Source organism: Dinoponera quadriceps, unplaced genomic scaffold (assembly GCF_001313825.1).
Source record: "Dinoponera quadriceps isolate SergipeBrazil2010 unplaced genomic scaffold, ASM131382v1 scaffold1850, whole genome shotgun sequence".
Lineage (NCBI taxonomy): Eukaryota > Metazoa > Arthropoda > Insecta > Hymenoptera > Formicidae > Dinoponera > Dinoponera quadriceps.
This window is the reverse complement of record NW_014556042.1, coordinates 1,374,643-1,391,806: the sequence shown is the minus strand read 5'-3', so window position 1 is coordinate 1,391,806 and position 17,164 is coordinate 1,374,643. Positions and strand designations below refer to the sequence as shown.

Sequence of the window (17,164 nt, the reverse complement as noted above, 5' to 3'; positions counted from 1 at the left end):
ATTTCGAGTTGGCAGCACTGGTCACGGCACACGTGAGGCAGTCACAAGTAATGACAGATACTGAATGTTCCAAAAAATTTCATCAACACCGTCGTATTTCGAGATGAAAAGAACATCGCCTTTCCCGATCGTTTGCAACTTCTTATCGTTACGAAAAAAAAACGCATACCGTTATCGTGGAACATAAATGTGGCTCGAATAAATCGTTCGATAAGTTGGACCCTGTTCAACAAGTGTCCCACGCGCGATCCCCGCATATTTCCGAATCCGCAACTGACGCAAGTACACTCTTATATATATTCGTGCGAGGTTCATTCGTCATTCATTCCTCAATCATTGCGCAAACTCTCACCGTGGTTTGTCAAATTAATAGATCTCATCCGGGGAGATCTGAGCGCTACCTTACACAACGGTCATCAGTTCGTGTCAGTCTCGTGATAACGTTGCACACCGATAAGTAGGACGTCATAAATCGGACCGAACATCAGCCAACTGATCGTGTAGCGAAATGGGTGTCGACTCCAAATGCACGATTTTAGTGACCGGTTTCGGTCCGTTTGATGTACATGCGGTGAACGCTAGTTGGGAAGCGGTGAAGGAATTGGAAAAACTCTGGGCGAATGCCGTAGAATTCTCCGACGTTAAACTGATCACCGAAGAGATCCCGGTTTCTTACAATTACGTGTCCACTCATATCCCTCAGCTTTGGAAGAAACACAATCCTATGGTGAGCAGTGTTACAATTCAATTTGACCCGTGCGATCTCTTGGTATAAATTTCAGCAGGAAGAAATTTGCTTTCAGATCGTTCTACACGTCGGTGTATCGCACAAAGCTGAATGTTTGACAATAGAGTGTCGAGCTTACAATAATGGCTATCAGAGGTTCGACATACACACCAAGTGTCCCGATGAAATGGGTATGGAGTGCAAGGTCTTGGAAACTGGGATAGACACCAATGAGCTTTGCGATAATGTGAATAAAAATTGCGTCAAAAGCGGTTGTAAAGCCTGTGTCTCATGCGATGCCGGCAGATACTTATGTGAATATACGTTTTATCAATCCCTTTCGATTGATTCAACAAAGGTCCTGTTTGTGCACGTGCCGGATCTCAACAAATATACAAGCACGCAAACCGCTAAAGGCTTGTATGATATTCTATGCCATTTAATAAATAATTCAAAGTATAGGTAATATAGTTTTCATGGTTCGAGATCTATCACATATTTAATATCAATAATATATTAACACTATGCCGTCCGGTGACACCACGTTGGTGTCATGCGCAAAACAAGGGGGGGGTAAATGCTGGTGACATCACTGTGGTGTCGTGTTCAAAGCTATCGAACGAACGGCAATATTGCGTATGTTCTATTTTAAGGAACAATAAGTTACAGACTTATTAGCAAGTTTTTTTGTTTTTATAAAAACTCGTGCCCTTTGATAATGGCAAACGAAGGAAAGGACACGGTTATACGGTGATGAATGCGCAGGACAGCTTGTCTGATGTTTCAGTTGAACTTGAGGATTGCGAAGAAATAGAAGACATTACGTCGCCAGAAAAACAGAGTGAAGCAGAATCTTCGGATGACTCGGAAATACGTACACGGAGAATTCGGCGAACGCTACCGTTGCCAAGTGATACGGAAGAATCATACGAAGATCACAGTGTCAGATTTCGATTTACCGAGGACCAATAATGAATTCGAAGGATCTCCGGGTCCTAACGTATTTCCGAGAGATATACAGAACGTCGAGGATGTCGTGGAATTATTTATAGGGAACGATTTGTTTGAATTTATTAGTACCGAAACGAATAGGTACTACAATCAAAATTCCAACAGGAGGAAGCCAGATAACAAAAGTGCCAAATTTGTCGACGTTAAGACAGCCGAACTTAGAAAATGGTTTGGGCTTGTTATTCTTATGGGAATCATAAAAAAACCAAGGCTGGACGATTATTGGTCGACGAATCCGTTATTGGAAACACCAATATTTCGCGAAACGATGTCTAGTAATAGATTTCGACAAATATTATCATTTTTACATTTTTCGGATAACAATAATAAACCGGATAATGCCGAGCGACTCTTCAAGGTGTAAACTATAATTGATTATTTCTCAAAAAAGTTTCAAGAAAACTTTAATCTCGGTCAAAATATTTCGATCGATGAATGATACCATGGCGTAGACGATTAAGTTTTAAAGTTTATAATCCACCAAAAATTACAAAATATGCTATACTCGTCCGGATGCTGTGCGATTCCATTACGGGATATATTTCCTCTTTCAAAATATACTCTGCCGTTGGACAGCCTTTAAAGGATACAGTGACGAAACTATTGACACATTTTTGTGGAAAATGGCATCATCTATACATGGATAATTACTACAACAGTGTAGAACTTCTGGAGAATTTGCTTGCAAAGAAAATTCGGGTTTGTGGAACGCTGCGACAAAACAGGGGATTTCCGGCAAAATTAAAGAACTCAAAACTAAATGTATTTGAAACTAAATATCAACGAAATGGTGAAGTACTCGCACAATTATGGAGAGCATCGAAGACCAAAATGATACGAATCATTTTTACCACACATAATGCCAATTTAGTTGACACACAAAAAATATGTAGAAAAACCAATCGCACGATTCAAAAACCTGAAAGTGTATTGGATTATAATAAATATATGAAGGGAGTGGATCGGGCAGACCAATTTCTTAGTTACCATCCTATATACAGGAAAACTATAAAACGGTCGAAAAAAGTGGTGTTATACCTGTTTAATTGCGCTTTATATAATGCGTTCACACTGCATCAACATTACAATGCAGGATGCAAGAGTCTCCGCTTTCATGATTTTTTATTGAAAATATGCGAATCTTGGATAAAGGATCATTTACCTGCTACTGAAGAGAACTTGGAGGTCGTTACTACATCGCGTGCTTCCAATCGTGATTCGATCGACAGACTTTCCGGGCAGCTAAAGCAACACCAGCTAATACAAATTTCCGAAACCGACAAACGAAAACGAAGGTGCCATATGTGTTACAAAAACGAAAAAATTAGGACAACAAATTTAATGTCTAAGTCTTGTGGAGTCGCGTTACACCTCGGAGATTGTTTTGCTTCCTATCATTTAAAAGAGAAATACTAAGTATTCAAGAAAATATAAATAAATAAATGTATAATACAAAAAAATCTTGCATTTAGTTACATACAATCAAACCTGTTTTTGTGCGGTAGATGGGGACCGCATAAAAAAAATGTATAAAAAAAAATATTCAGGAACTTTATAAATAGTTATAACAAGTAATTTTTTACAACATATTAAAGAAATTTTTTTTATGCGGTGGAGAGAGACCGCATAAAGAAAAAGTCCACTTAGAAAATATGTCAAAGACGTACGAAATAGCGAGAAAGTACTTTCCAAACAAAATAAATAATTAAATTACACATGGAAACATTAAAAAAAAATTTAAACGTTTCTCATTTTAAACATGTACGCACTTCGAAGGTTCGTAATGAACTGATGTTACTACCTGGTGTAATATCTATGTACATATTATAATTGGCTGACACAATATGTACATACATTGTATATATACCATATACATTGTATCAGTGTACATATGTACACTGATAGAAAAAATTACAACAGTGTTATAATGCCAACACTGTTGGAATTCATATACCGCATAAAAAAAAATCGCACAAAATAAATAGCGCAAAAAAAGTCGCATAGAAAAGAACCGCTCAAAAACAGGTTTGATTATATATCCTCAAAATTTCGAGAAAATAGAGGGACAGGATTGAGAAATTATGAGAACTGACGATGAGATTAGTAAAACTTGATGATTTATGATCATCCGAGGACCTCGAAAAACCGCCAGCGACAAGCGAAATGATCTGAGTCAGTCCTACCGGCGCCAAACAAAAGAATCCCGATTAGACCGTGCGGACGGCATAGTGTTAAAAGAATACCGAAATTTTATATATACACGCATTGTACTTAATTTACATACTTACTCAGCCTAATAACATGTATATATCCAAAAGAAGTAATATTAAAAGAGAATACTGAGATTTCGTATGTACGCATTGTACTTGCAAATTTATAAGTTTATTCTCAATTTAGTGATATGTACGTATCCAAAAGTAAGAAATTGAGCCAGGAAATATAAGATCATGGTGGAAAATAAAAAAAATATAAATATGTAAAAGGACGTGATGTTCATATTGTACAGCCTACGAATAAAACATGTACAAATTATATTTCCGCTATATAAATGTCCAATATTCGGTACAAATGCAATAACACGAGCGACTTGTGTCGTTATTCAAGATCCACCGTGTTGGAACTTCGTCCGTGCAGGTGGAATATTATATCTAAGCTCGAGGTATTCCGGTTTCCTGATCATCGACGCCACGTGTCCCATTTGGATCGTGCAATCGGGATTCAGATTCGGCGGTAGTAACGTGCATTCTCGTTCCAAGATGCATGCCAGTCCTTCGAGCAACTCGACGAATCCGATCGATGCAGCTGCGCGTCGTAATCTATTCACCTCCTATGCGCGATCGCGAGATTGATTACTTCAAAATCGTCTCTTATATATGAAAATGAACCGAGTGTACTTTTTCACAATCACGTCGATTTACCTTGTAGAAATTCTGCGTTTTCTCGGGTAATTTCCGCGCGTGTCTTAATATCTTCTGAATGTCGGATTGCAAGCCGACCTGACGAATCCACGAGGGTGAATTCTGCGTGTAACTTCTTTTCTCGGTGGGTCTAACTGGGAAACTAGCTCCGGCAGCCTCAGCGGTGTCCGTCGGGCCTAAGTTGCTGAAAGTACCTAACCATGGTATAACGTCGCATCCCTGTTCTAACACCGTTAACATCAAGTTGGACTTCTTCTTGGTATCCGCCCAAGAGTATATGAAGCCGTACCAGTCGTTATTCAACAAACAGAGGGCCGCCATATTTTCCACCTGTGAAACACGTCGATTTCTTCTTACGCACGCACATCGATTTCGGATATTTAAATCGTTAGACGGCTGAAGGTACTACTTTCAATGCTCCGTGAAGCAACACGCAGAAGGACGGAATCTTTCCTTCGTCGCCGGTTTCGTCGGTGTCAGATTCTTCCTCCAACGATATGCCTTGCATACTCGCGGTCTTCTCCGTCGGCAACGGCAATACCAGGTGCCGGGAAATGGCGCTTGGGCTACCGACGTCCCCTACGGATATGAATCCACAGATTTCTATGGTATTCGATATTACCAGACCTGAGACCAATTCGAAGTCAGTCTTCTTGGTGTAAGGCTGAAACATTGAACAGTATAACCTTCGTACACAAATGTTCACAGTCATCTATGATGCATATTTTCAATGCTTGTTATTACCATAGGTGCGGGTGACAATGAAATACGGGAACCTAAATGGCCACATTTCAGATATCCTTGGAAAGAAACGTAATTCGTCTCAGCTAGTTTCTGGAAGCAAGCTGTGACCGAGTATTTGCCAAGCGGTGATTCTGGGACTATTATAATGCTATCACCACCAGCTAGATCAACTAAACGTTGATACAAAGGTAAACCTCTTTGCAAAGCAGCATCTGAAAATATAACACAAATATACTTATATGTGTATAATAAGGAGATAAGGATATAGTGTTTTTATTTCTCAAACCCTTACCTTGTTGCGGTGCAATACAAACGACGCTCAACTTTCCCGGATATGGGAAAGGTAACGGAAAGGGACTTACATCCAGTATGTTATTTAAAGTACTTAAAGAATGGGCTAAAGACATAGGCCCTATGCCAGGATTACCATCTGTAATCAATATCACTTGGCAAGCTGTCGTATTACCCCACTCAGCCATTATTACATTATTAACACCACGTAATGCCGATTCGATACATGTTTTGTCTTGTTCTTCGATAGTCTGTAATTTGGCGCGTATACTGTCGTAGTCCCGAGTGAAAGGGCAAATCACTTCGTACAACGACGAAAATACAATCTGCCAGTTGAAATTACTTGTCAAGCACATATATACTAATGTAGGTCGACTGAACGCACGATAATATTAAACTCACCAATGACACAAACTCCAGCTTTGAATTAACTTGCAAATAATGCAACAGAGCGTTTATACCGTGTACTGCTAAATTGTGCCGTGTCAATTGTTCATTTTGTAGGCTGTCATTCATTCCATTGCTCAACAAGACTCTTCTCATTGACAGAGAAACATCCAGTGCAATTACCGTAGGCATCTTGATACTAGAGCAAAACTTCAATAAAATTAAATACCGGAGATACTAGAATATCTCATAACATATTCATAAATCAAATTACAGCCCTCAAATCTCCGCGATTGAAGCTTCATAGATTTCATAACACACAGGTTATGCGGAAGCTTGTGGTAACACGTGTGTTGCTTCTTTATCTATTAAGCTCGATGTATAATTAATACATTAATAAGACATTAAATTTTCCCATATTTAAGGCTCAATCTCTTGTTTTGTAATGTGTTTATGAATAATTAGCAATTTTGAGGTAAGAATACTTCTGTGCCATGTTCATCGACATTCCTTGCTGTTACAAACACCGGTGTGTGTTTTGAGAACTCTAACCTAACTAATCGATGATTAGTCGATTTATGGATTAACGTTTCCTTCCTCTTCTTCTATGGATATCAATTTCTATTGGAATTATGATCTTTTAATACCTATGTTTTATTCCCAATAATTTGTTGAGAAATATGTGATAGTATTTCATACTATCAAAATATTCAAACTATTAGAAAGTTGTAACATTTCAGAGCGTGTTATATATATATGTGTATATGTGCACACACACACAACATTTCTAGAATTTTTTAGCATAAAATATTTTATGGAGAGAGAATGTGTATATTATGTAAAATATATATTTTTTATATGATATAATATATATGGTATGAGACAATATGTATATATTGTCTCATACCATAGAGTAACATAACTTATAAAGGGTAAATATAATATTAAAATGTTTCACAAATTACTATAACAAACCAATATAATCTATTTTTTTTATAAAACACTTCATATTTATATATAACATTTATATATATGTATATACATATCACTTTGCTTGTATTATTCAGTTTACTTATAACTAATATTACATATATTCTTCTCTTAGAGAAATAGGATAATAAATTAGAATAAAAGTAATTGAATAAATGATCACTCATTAACAATACTGTCCATAAACATCTAAATGTACAAAGAACCATCAGCAGGTCCTAAATATCTCATAGAAATTAATATCACGTCTATTAAAGTCCATACACCCAATCCGCCAAAACTGAAAAGCTTTCCAATTCCTTCTTGCCAATGTCCCAAGTAAAACCTGTATTTCGATCAATATCTCATGAAATTCACATTCAATTATAGAAAACAGACATATCTGCTTCATATGATATTTGAAAAGTCGACATACCTGTCCGCTCCAAATCCCCCAAGAGTGATACTCAAAATCAGAGCCGTAGACCACCGGTAGCCAACTGTCCAATTACATTGCAAGTTTTTCATGAACTTCCTTCTCCCCAGGCACAGTATGTCATCATTCACTGAACAATTTGTTCTACAACAGTTGTTCCAAGTATTGTCCAGTAATGCTATCACAAGTACAAATAAACAATTAAACGACATCACAAACCTGTAATATTGTTGCGGAGATGCCACTGAGCTACAAGAATTTCTCTGCTGACACTGATGTTCCCAGTGATCAGTTTGATAACAATAACGACACATATATTTCTTTTGAAAGTTCTGCTCTCCCTATTAAGAACAGCAAAGCATTTAACATAATGATGTATTTCTAAATCTATGAAAGAGTTGTTGAATTTAATAAGCAAGTATTCATAAGTTTTACATACTATGCAGTCGACATGTTCCAACACAGAACAGTTAGCGACATACATTGCGCCATATACACAATTATAATTCAAATTACACCTTAAGCACTCGCTACTCAATTCCATACAAGGTGTCCCACTTGGACACAGATTAGCTAATTCCTCCTATAATTAAATAACTCAAATTATACATACATATTGTTTTCTTTAAATTTATTGCGTATGGATTTAATAGATCTTACCTTTTTACTACTATAGGCTGGTGTAGAATTGACATTAGCATCTTTCATAGCATAACTGACTAAGCTTTCTGCAATTAAAATATCGTTTATTCGTCACAATGTCTGTTATGATAAAAACATTTATTTATTGTTTACAATTATTGTAATTTATTTGTAGGAGCTCTGTAAAAATTAATTATACAATAATGACATAATATTTAACATTAAGTGCGTTGTAAACATAAAAATGGTATTTTAGATATAAATAACATTGTGTATGTAATATGCATTGCTGTTGAAATAATGTACAGTTGTGTAGAGTTAAATATACTGACCATAACCCATATGAACTTCTTGAATGGAAGTTGATAAAAGTGCTATGAGAAGAAATATCACATTTCTCGAGTTGATTCGCACGACATTCATTCTGAGTGACAATTCGTTTCACTGGCTGGTTACTACACCCGCCGAAAACCTCGCCGTTCAAGTTGCTGAGCTTCTTCCGCATATATAAAATCAAAAAACGCGAACGCGTCTCGCACCGAGTATATTTACGATATATGTATACAATAATGTCTTCTACTCATAGAACGCGGAAATGCTTGCCGCGAGATAAGAAACGACGCGATATCGAATAAACTTTAAGCTCTCATGGAAAAATAGCATGTTGATTGGCTGCCGTGTCGCTCTTCGCCGCGCGAAAAGCATTTCCGCGTCTGTGTGCAGAAACCATGGCATTGATCACACTCAGCGGGACACTTATTTTATCATTATTGGAAGTTTTTTGAGTGAAAAGTAAAATTTCGAAATGTTTTCAAATTAGAAAATTTACAGTTCACCTACTCAGAAAATTTTACCAGTTCACCTACAGAAAAAGATTTATAATCTCTTGGAGGTTGACCATGAAGCTTTTCCTGCAGCGTGGATTTGGGAAAGTTATAAAAAGCGAAAAATAAAAATCATGAAAAGTATAAAATCTTTTATATTTACGATCGTCTTATGTTTATCTTCAGATGCTTCGTAGCCAATGAAATGAGCCTAATCCGTAGTCTCATACGGGCTTTAAGTCGTTAGAAATTGACTAATCACAATCGATTATTCTTCTCACATTTGATTACGATTGGTCAATTATTTAAAACTCACTACACTATGTAGACGCGTACGAAAGATGGCGTACGGACTGTGGCCTCGGGGCTTCCAGTAGCCACTCACGACAAAGAGACAGATTATTGTAGACCCGACCTTAGCTATAAATAAATGATCTAATTGCCGTTGAGTCGTACTACTTAAAAGGTGAAAGATTGATTTGCTATTAAATCGTACTATTCAAAAACAAAGGTCCGCCTCGCTATTGCCGTTCGATGATAGAATTTGAGTTTCTACTGAGTGACTCGTTACGATTGGACTTGTTACTCTTATCACTAATGAAATCCCCGCTAACAACCACCGTCTGCAACGGGAATTCATGGTCGTAGTACGACTCAAGAGCGGGTCAGGCTCACCTGTGACCGGCGGAACAGGGCAACGACGTGTTCCTATTAACCGTCGCGTCAATTCGCGACGAAAAACTCGCTATTGGCGATCGCGCGCCCACGAGAAGCGTATCCATTTACTCGATCGATCAGAGAAAAAGAACGGAGGAACAACAAGCGGAAAAAGGAACGAAGGTAATTAAAAAAAGAAAAAAAAGAGGAACGAGAAAGAGCAGGGTTCGCGTACACTCTTGTTCCTGTGTACAATCAGCTGACTTCCGGTACTAAACGAGACGGTAGAGATGTAAGGTGTCTCCGCGGCAGTCCCATTGACGCGAAGGATAGTGTGTTTTTTTTTTACACGCGAGAGGAACGAGACACCGTCCGTCTCTTCCTCGCGAGCCGAAGTGTCGTCGCGCTTCCTCGCGGCCTAGTTCCGGCCGGAACGCGATGTCAGTCCCCGCCTAACCGCGCATCGCGGAGTCACCCACCCAGACACGAAGTTTCGTGCAGCGAAATTACCTACCAGCTCTTTCACCCGATTTTTAGCGGATAATTACGTATCGCGCTCAATGGTAAGCGCGATCTCGCGACGACAACGTCGTTAGGAGAAATAAGGATTAGTTTTCCGCCTCTCCGATCTCTCTCTCTCTCTCTCTCTCTCTCTCTATCTATCTCCGTCGGCGAGATTGGCATCCACGTGTGTCTTCGTTTGCAGTCGGATGCAGTGTAACGCGTTCACCGCCGGTATCGTCGAGGATAACATGAATTCAGAGGAGAACGGCGCGAGTGGTCAGGGCAGGGCGGAGGTCAGGATGGACGGTATGAAGAGTGACAATCAGTCCGGCGACCAGGTCACCGTGACGTCGAAAGTGGCGCAGCTGGAGGGCAGAGCTGCCGGTGAACAGCTCAGATTGAACAGCAACAGCAGTGAGAACAGTTCGGTCAGGCTGATACCATCCAAGATCAACGTCGTGTTCCCCAACAGAACCAAGTCCGGCCAGACTGCCGCGTCTGATTGTGCCAATTCTCTGGAACAGAATGCTTCTCAGGACGCGTCGAATGCGAACGTGTCTTCCGTGTTTATGAGTAGCAGCAATATCAAGCCTCAGACTGCGAACACCAATGCCGTGTCAATTGAAGCAATGTGTCAATTGATGCATAAGACTGTCGCGAATACAAGCGCACTGAATCTGCCTAAATCCCAGATGCACTTGAATCTATCTTCCGCTCAGGCGAATGTGCACCATAATCATAACTCGACGTCGGTCTCCCTCAACTCCGGCGTGGTCAGCAACAATGCCACGTCGCACTGCGGCGTGTCCACGTCAAGCTCGTCATTAACGCCTGCTAATTTATCGATGATCAAACCAAATGACGATATAGATATGAAAAATAACGTGGACTATGCGTCAGCGATAGAGAAATGTCCCTCTAAGGTTTCTTGCAGTTCGGATTCTAGTCCAGAAGCCGATTGTTCCTGGACATCGAAGTCCTACGGATCTAAACGTGTACTGAATAACATAGGCGGTAGTATAGGTTCAACGAGTCAAGGTACTTGTTGCGTCTTGAGACCTAATATCAACGGGAGTAGGGAAGCGGCTGGTCCCAGCGGGTTACAGAGGGTAGGTTATTGTCGTAGAGTTCTGAGTTCTTGTTGAGGAGGAGAAAGTAATGCTCGACGAAGTAAAGTTCGATAAAGTCAGTTTTTAATCCAATTAATCCAAAGTAAGTAAATAATACGGTTTCACAGAGGGAACAAGTTGAGCGAATGGACTCTAGTTCTGGGAACGAAGGCGACATGTCCGACGGGGAGGATTATTGCATCTATACTTACAAGGGGAACGACGATGCGATTCATCTGGATCAGAAAGAGGAATTGAATCAAGGCCACGTGGAGGATCGCGGAGCAGCGGGGCAATATCACAGTGGTAGATCGAGTCCAGAGATGGACTTTCTGGAAATGGACTTCGATCCTGGGCCTTCTTGCGAGCAGGTAGAGCATCTCACTGCCGTGAGGATTAACTTCACATCACATCAAACTGTGGCTGTCGTGTCGGATCGCAACGTTTCTCATTCGCAGGATACCGGAGACAGTGACTTGGCCTCTATAAACGAAGATATACAGAACATAGCGTTAGACCACGTGGAGCCGGATCCGATTCTGAATGATCTGAGCAGCGGAAAGGTGGTGTCCAGGCAGACGATGGCCGCTGTGCCGCAGAACTCGAGACAGAGCGCGCAGAACGTCAATCACACGGCCTTCCAACAGTGCGCCAGTAATCAACCCGCGATAGAGCAGAGCGCAAAGTCGACCTATTCCGCTCCGTGGATGCCTAGCACCAGCTCTGGTACGATTCCTCGTTTTCCGTGATCGTTCTTACGGTCTCAGCAGAATGGTTTGGCTTTATCGGTTTAAGGCGATGTTTTATGCCTTAAGTCTTTGTCTTGAGCAACGCGACACAATGACTGTCTTGTGTCTGGAGCCTGGAAAATGTAATAGAATATTAATTTAGACCAAGATTTATGGCGCAGAACATCGTCTCGGAATTATAAGCTCAGCCATTCCGCTAAGGCCCTAAATAACGCATAATAACTGTCTTGTCTTGAATCTTAAACCAAAACGCTATTCTGTTTGTGACCGATGACAAATCGTCGTGTATGATGGAAAGAAAGTGAACAAATGATAATTCAGGTAAAGACTCAGGGCATGAAGCATTGTCATCGTCTTACAGGAAGATGGGAAAGCACGTCGCTCTATCGCAACACAGGTTGTCCGCTGCGTGGATTTTACGGTTATCACAACACAAGCGGCGATCTTATCTCGCCCGGCGACAATCGTGACTCGGATTCGGAATTGTGGGCCGAGCCGTCGACAGCGGCCGCCTCGGACAATTCGAATCTGAACGCCAGAAAGATCAATCTCACCTCGACACTTTACCATCGGATGATGGCTAAGAAATTGATGCTCAATAAGCAGACTGCGTTCAACCAGAGCGGCGATTCGAATCTGGTCTGTACATCAACCGACAACTCGACAGCACGAAGTATTCAAAAATCGAGCGAGCCATGCGACTAATGCCCGTTCCTACCGTCATAGTTTAAATCCAATCGACGATCAACTCAATGGAATTGACCAATCGCATCGATCAGTTCAGACAATTGGCCAATGCGACTGGTCGATTCCGTTGAGTTAATTGTCGATTAAATTTCAAGCACGATTGTAGAAACGGGGGATAAATTCTCAATTCTGTTCGCATGCAGGAGAGCGAGTTGTGCAACGAACGGATGGACGGACTACCGCCGGTGGAAAAAGTGATGCTTTGGAGTGAGCAGGAAGCCACGATGAAACAAGTGACGCAAATCGGCACTTCCGCCTGCGGCGCCACATCTGCGTTTAACGCCTTGGTAACCTTGAGAGATTTATTAAATTATTACTGTTATTATTATTATTATCATCAGACGAGATTCGAGTCAAATAAGTTCGCACATATCTATCGCTCTATGCGCCGTCTCTGTTTACAGTTGGCTTTGAACGTATCATTTTCCCTGGAAGTATTAGTGAAAGGTGTAAATACGAGATTGAGGGAACTGGGGGTCTCATTGCCGAGATATCTTATGAGTCGGTCGGTCGCGGGGGCAACTCACAAGGACATAGCGCGAGGGATATCTCTGTCAACAAACGGCGCGGCAGTAACGAAGTTCTTCGCATTTTATCCGGAACGAAAGGTGTCATTGTCTCATTGGCTGCATTATTGGATCTCCAAAGGTAAGAGGAGTCGAATACATTATTTGGTTTGGCGCATGTGTATAGCACGGAATCTTACTTCCATGTTTCCTCAGGTGCCGCGCCAATCGCAACATTGAATCTGCAGCATTGCGGCGAAGGCTGCGATATACCGGACGCGTGGCACCATCAGATGATATTCGGCGTAGGACAGGCTGGCATATACTTAACGAACCCCTTAGAATGCTTGCCCGAAGAGGTTCGTATCAGCTGACACACCAGCCCGCGAGTCATCACGCTGATTTGTCGTGCAAACAATTATCTCGCCGCTGCGTCCGTTAGAACGAGATCTTATTCTTGTAACACGCTTTTAGCTCTTGTGGCATCAACTAGTTAGCCCCAGTATCCTGTTAATAAGAAGGACGGACGTTCTAGCGCACTGGAACGCGAATACGGATCTGACGCCGCTCGCAACGATGGATCAGAAATGGCGGAAGCTTAATGTTCTTGGTACGTAGGAAAAAAAAAGACAGGGTGGAAAACGCATCTTTTCTGGAAATACCGTTGAAGGTCTTTATCTCGTAATAATTTCAATGAAATATTCGTCGGCAACAGGACAAGTTGTAAATATGGTGCGCGGAGCAATGAGCCAGAGGCAGCAACCCAACAGTACTACCACGGGAGCCACTCACATTCGCATACCGGCGTCTTACCAAGCGGGCATTACGTTGGTCATGTGCGCGGATTCCGCCGCCGCCACCGAGTTGTTACACGCCGAACAACTACCGCTACTCTAGTCCTGTTATTCTAAAACCAATAAATAGAGCAGACCGGTCGATTTAATTTACAGTGAATTTTATTAGTAGACCGGTCGGCAATGATATTTATAGTTTATTTACTATGTAAACAGAGATAAACACACAGACCCGACGGAACGAACATAATTTACATTTTTGACACACAAAAACGCATGTTTGTATTCAAAGAGAGAGAATATATTACTGATCAAAATATATTTCAATAGAGAATATTTCTGTTTTATACGCAGTCATATTCACTAATAAGAAGGAAAAATATATCGAATTTTCTCTACAAATACGATTGCAGTGATACTCTGTTATATATGTTTATTTCTGCGAAGAGAATTGCAAAAAGACAGGCGGTATAGAGAAAAATAAGATATCTCGCATCATAAAAATCTATTAAAAATTTATTCGATTGACTTTTTCATCGCTCAACTTTCGTTATCTTTGCTCGTTTTTTTTTCCTTTTTTTAATAGTAAAAATGAGCGATATACATACTCACTAAAAACGAATGCGATAAATTATTGACAGTTTTTCTTACAATGATATTCTAGAAATCAGATTTAACAAACGGAAAGTATGTTCTTTTATTTGTGAATTTCAATATTTTATTACACTGTGAGTTGTGTATCCTATGTCGGAATTGTGAAGAAGTGCTTACTTTGGATATGTCAAAAGTAAGCATGGCATAATCTTGTGCAATCGTAGGTTGCCATAAATATTCGGATTTATGTACATGTACACAATCTACAGTCCAGCACAAACTTTCCAGTTTATCAGGGACGCCTTTGTATTTTTATGACATACTGAGGAATAAAAGTCTTGTATATAAAAAATCATCAACATAATTACATAAATTACTTACTAAATCTCTATATTCAAATTAGAATCTCACCTTTCTATAAGAGACGCGCGCATACTTGATGTGATAGCAGCTGGGTTAGCTTCGTTAAGTTTAAAAACACTTTCGATAACTGAGAGTTCGGTTGAAGTAGTCTCCATGCCGCAGAAAGACACCCAATCATTTACAACCATACCAGCAGCAATTACATTACTACCTCTATTTACAGTACCAGCCTAAAATACAATTAAACCAGTTAAAAAAAAAAAAGAAAAGCTCCCGTTGGGCTTTTTCAGCTTGTCTTACCGCAAGTGGTACTTGTAAAAGAGATGACAACTCGTCTTGGTCCTGTATAGAGGTCTTTGGATGCACCATACCACCTTGATTTGATAAGACTGAATATGATCCAACGAGAACGTTACTCGCGACCGTTTGTCTAAATACTTCCACATTCAGTGTGTCAGCCAAAATTTCCTCAGTTTCCTAAGAGTCAAGATTGTGAAAACTTGGTATTATCAAATTGGCATGCTTCAATTATAAATTTTTGTTTATTCCTTAATATAAAAAAATATTTTATATACCCGATCCAGGTCAGGATGAACAAGAGCAACATAATCATTACATGCTACAACATTGCCAAGAGCAGAAAGCCTCTCCTCTACTCTTTGTACTTTCACACTATCTGGCAAAGAATTCCGAATATGTTGCAATTCTATGTCTGTCGTTGTGTTTGGTACTAACAGTCCATTTTTGTTTCCTATATTATGGTCATAAAAGTATTTACATACATTGTATACATATTATAGTATCGTCTTGTTTATATACAATAACTTGCGGTATTCATAACATTTTTAAGTACTGGTTATCTCAAGTTTGGTTATGTAAAAACAGTTATTCTTATTGTTATGTACTTACCAACGCATAGCCGACCAATAATACGACATCCAGCTATAGATGCGTGAACAACTGGAATCGTCTCAGATAATTCTGCTTCGAATACACTGAAATAACATTATGCATACATAATATAATAACATTATGCATACACAACATAATATAGTGGTGGAACTATAGCAATTATAATCAAGTGGTAATAAGATTGTAAGAACACAGTGACAGTGAAATATATATTTAACCAATATTTATAATGAGTTAACACGTTCCAAGCTAGATTAATTTTACATGACCTGAATTGCACATCTATTCTACTTTTAAAGAAATATATTGTAACGTATGTTTGTATATAATTCTAATTGTACATAATTCTACAAATATACAATTTACAATAGATTCGGGTATATAGATTAAGCACTCTTGACTAATAACAACATTGAAGGACAGATATACGAGGTTAGATATTCTCTCTGTAGCATAATATTCTTGAAGGGAGCGACGTAAGGGCGGCAAGACGGTGACAGTGAAAAAAGACAGTTTTTTCTCCACTAACTAGTTAATTGAGTGAGGCAAACACCTGAGTTTCTATTGCCATTCCTAATCAATGCTCTATTTCGTCTCTCTTACGCGAGCACGTGGTTTATAATTTTTAACTTTACGATTTAAAGGGGTGTATCTCTACTATCACATCAAAAATTATCAATATGCAAAGCAAATAAAAAACAGATTCTTAACAACGAAACTGCAATTTCCCGAAATTACGTTATCTCTCTATCTCTATCTCTGTCTCTCTCTCTCTCTCTCGGTGATGTCATACCTACCTGTAAAAGTTTTCGGAACCGCCAATTGCTACCAAGCAATAGGAGTTTGTCAATTTTGCAAAAACGCCAACCTCGTTATTGTTCTCAAATTGTACACGTACCGCCATGATTATGAGTGCACGATTATATCTTTTACATCGACTTCGGCGTCCTGATTACCCTCGAGTGTCTCGACGTCGTTTGCGGGACCCGCTAACACGAGGCATGATGTAAAGCCGGCGGCACACGGTACTTGTTTTCGTGTTGGATTGCTCGCTGGATAGAAATACTGCGTTCTGATTGGTGTATTTCCATCTATTTTCGGAAATGCACCAATCAGAACGCAGTATTTTTATTCAACGTGCAATCCAGCACGAAAATAAGCACCGTGTACCGCTGGCTTTAACTTATCGCACCAATGCACGTCAGTTCAGAAAGTTCTTCGAAAAAAAAATAATAAACCTGTCTTCTTACATCATAACACGAGGCTACGCCATCTTCTTC

The 17,164-nt window shown here is 39.8% G+C and overlaps 5 protein-coding genes across 7 annotated transcripts; 2 read left to right on the top strand and 3 right to left on the bottom strand.

Moving 5' to 3' along the window:
- Positions 1-10: 10 nt before the first annotated feature.
- Positions 11-1,601, top strand: LOC106746508 (pyroglutamyl-peptidase 1). 2 transcript variants are annotated; one of them, XM_014623162.1, is made up of 3 exons: positions 11-727; positions 804-1,189; positions 1,515-1,601. In XM_014623162.1, the coding sequence occupies exons 1-3, from the start codon at positions 509-511 to the stop codon at positions 1,516-1,518; spliced, it is 609 nt and encodes a 202-aa protein (XP_014478648.1). In that variant the 5' UTR covers positions 11-508; the 3' UTR covers positions 1,519-1,601. The 2 variants fall into 2 exon arrangements, with proteins under 2 accessions (XP_014478648.1, XP_014478647.1); XM_014623161.1 differs by lacking the exon at positions 1,515-1,601 and having other exon boundaries at positions 11-282; positions 374-727; positions 804-1,197.
- A 2,651-nt stretch (positions 1,602-4,252) lies between these two features.
- Positions 4,253-6,739, bottom strand: LOC106746507 (von Willebrand factor A domain-containing protein 9). The gene is made up of 6 exons (XM_014623160.1): positions 6,094-6,739; positions 5,693-6,017; positions 5,401-5,612; positions 5,066-5,320; positions 4,657-4,986; positions 4,253-4,565 (listed from the first exon to the last, which is right to left on the bottom strand). The coding sequence occupies exons 1-6, from the start codon at positions 6,268-6,270 to the stop codon at positions 4,338-4,340; spliced, it is 1,527 nt and encodes a 508-aa protein (XP_014478646.1). The 5' UTR covers positions 6,271-6,739; the 3' UTR covers positions 4,253-4,337.
- Positions 6,740-7,107: 368 nt separating this feature from the next.
- On the bottom strand, positions 7,108-8,686 carry LOC106746511 (TM2 domain-containing protein almondex). Its single transcript, XM_014623168.1, has 6 exons — positions 8,458-8,686; positions 8,144-8,211; positions 7,923-8,066; positions 7,703-7,824; positions 7,484-7,627; positions 7,108-7,393 (listed from the first exon to the last, which is right to left on the bottom strand). The coding sequence occupies exons 1-6, from the start codon at positions 8,546-8,548 to the stop codon at positions 7,258-7,260; spliced, it is 705 nt and encodes a 234-aa protein (XP_014478654.1). The 5' UTR covers positions 8,549-8,686; the 3' UTR covers positions 7,108-7,257.
- Positions 8,687-9,854: 1,168 nt separating this feature from the next.
- On the top strand, positions 9,855-14,118 carry LOC106746509. 2 transcript variants are annotated; one of them, XM_014623164.1, is made up of 10 exons: positions 9,855-10,169; positions 10,313-11,218; positions 11,338-11,590; positions 11,678-11,945; positions 12,330-12,607; positions 12,859-13,002; positions 13,120-13,363; positions 13,438-13,580; positions 13,696-13,831; positions 13,937-14,118. In XM_014623164.1, exons 2-10 carry the CDS (start codon positions 10,317-10,319, stop codon positions 14,116-14,118), a joined length of 2,550 nt encoding a protein of 849 aa, XP_014478650.1. In that variant the 5' UTR covers positions 9,855-10,169; positions 10,313-10,316. The 2 variants fall into 2 exon arrangements, with proteins under 2 accessions (XP_014478650.1, XP_014478651.1); XM_014623165.1 differs by having other exon boundaries at positions 10,313-11,219; positions 11,348-11,590.
- A 392-nt stretch (positions 14,119-14,510) lies between these two features.
- On the bottom strand, positions 14,511-16,920 carry LOC106746510 (eukaryotic translation initiation factor 6). Its single transcript, XM_014623166.1, has 6 exons — positions 16,682-16,920; positions 15,882-15,967; positions 15,548-15,723; positions 15,273-15,449; positions 15,021-15,202; positions 14,511-14,931 (listed from the first exon to the last, which is right to left on the bottom strand). Exons 1-6 carry the CDS (start codon positions 16,786-16,788, stop codon positions 14,922-14,924), a joined length of 738 nt encoding a protein of 245 aa, XP_014478652.1. The 5' UTR covers positions 16,789-16,920; the 3' UTR covers positions 14,511-14,921.
- Positions 16,921-17,164: the final 244 nt, after the last annotated feature.

Coding starts and splice junctions, on each gene's coding strand:
- LOC106746508 (XM_014623162.1), top strand. CDS start 509: ATGGGTGTCGACTCCAAATGCACGATTTTAGTGACCGGTTTCGGTCCG. Junction 728..803: donor GGAAGAAACACAATCCTATG/GTGAGCAGTGTT, acceptor ATTTGCTTTCAG/ATCGTTCTACACGTCGGTGT.
- LOC106746507 (XM_014623160.1), bottom strand. CDS start 6,270: ATGCCTACGGTAATTGCACTGGATGTTTCTCTGTCAATGAGAAGAGTC. Junction 5,613..5,692: donor TTGTATTGCACCGCAACAAG/GTAAGGGTTTGA, acceptor TTATATTTTCAG/ATGCTGCTTTGCAAAGAGGT. Junction 5,321..5,400: donor CATTGTCACCCGCACCTATG/GTAATAACAAGC, acceptor TCAATGTTTCAG/CCTTACACCAAGAAGACTGA.
- LOC106746511 (XM_014623168.1), bottom strand. CDS start 8,548: ATGAATGTCGTGCGAATCAACTCGAGAAATGTGATATTTCTTCTCATA. Junction 8,067..8,143: donor CAGCCTATAGTAGTAAAAAG/GTAAGATCTATT, acceptor ATTTAATTATAG/GAGGAATTAGCTAATCTGTG. Junction 7,825..7,922: donor TGGAACATGTCGACTGCATA/GTATGTAAAACT, acceptor TGTTCTTAATAG/GGAGAGCAGAACTTTCAAAA.
- LOC106746509 (XM_014623164.1), top strand. CDS start 10,317: ATGCAGTGTAACGCGTTCACCGCCGGTATCGTCGAGGATAACATGAAT. Junction 11,591..11,677: donor CTGGGCCTTCTTGCGAGCAG/GTAGAGCATCTC, acceptor TCTCATTCGCAG/GATACCGGAGACAGTGACTT. Junction 11,946..12,329: donor GATGCCTAGCACCAGCTCTG/GTACGATTCCTC, acceptor ATCGTCTTACAG/GAAGATGGGAAAGCACGTCG.
- LOC106746510 (XM_014623166.1), bottom strand. CDS start 16,788: ATGGCGGTACGTGTACAATTTGAGAACAATAACGAGGTTGGCGTTTTT. Junction 15,724..15,881: donor TATTGGTCGGCTATGCGTTG/GTAAGTACATAA, acceptor ACCATAATATAG/GAAACAAAAATGGACTGTTA. Junction 15,450..15,547: donor TTCATCCTGACCTGGATCGG/GTATATAAAATA, acceptor CTTGACTCTTAG/GAAACTGAGGAAATTTTGGC.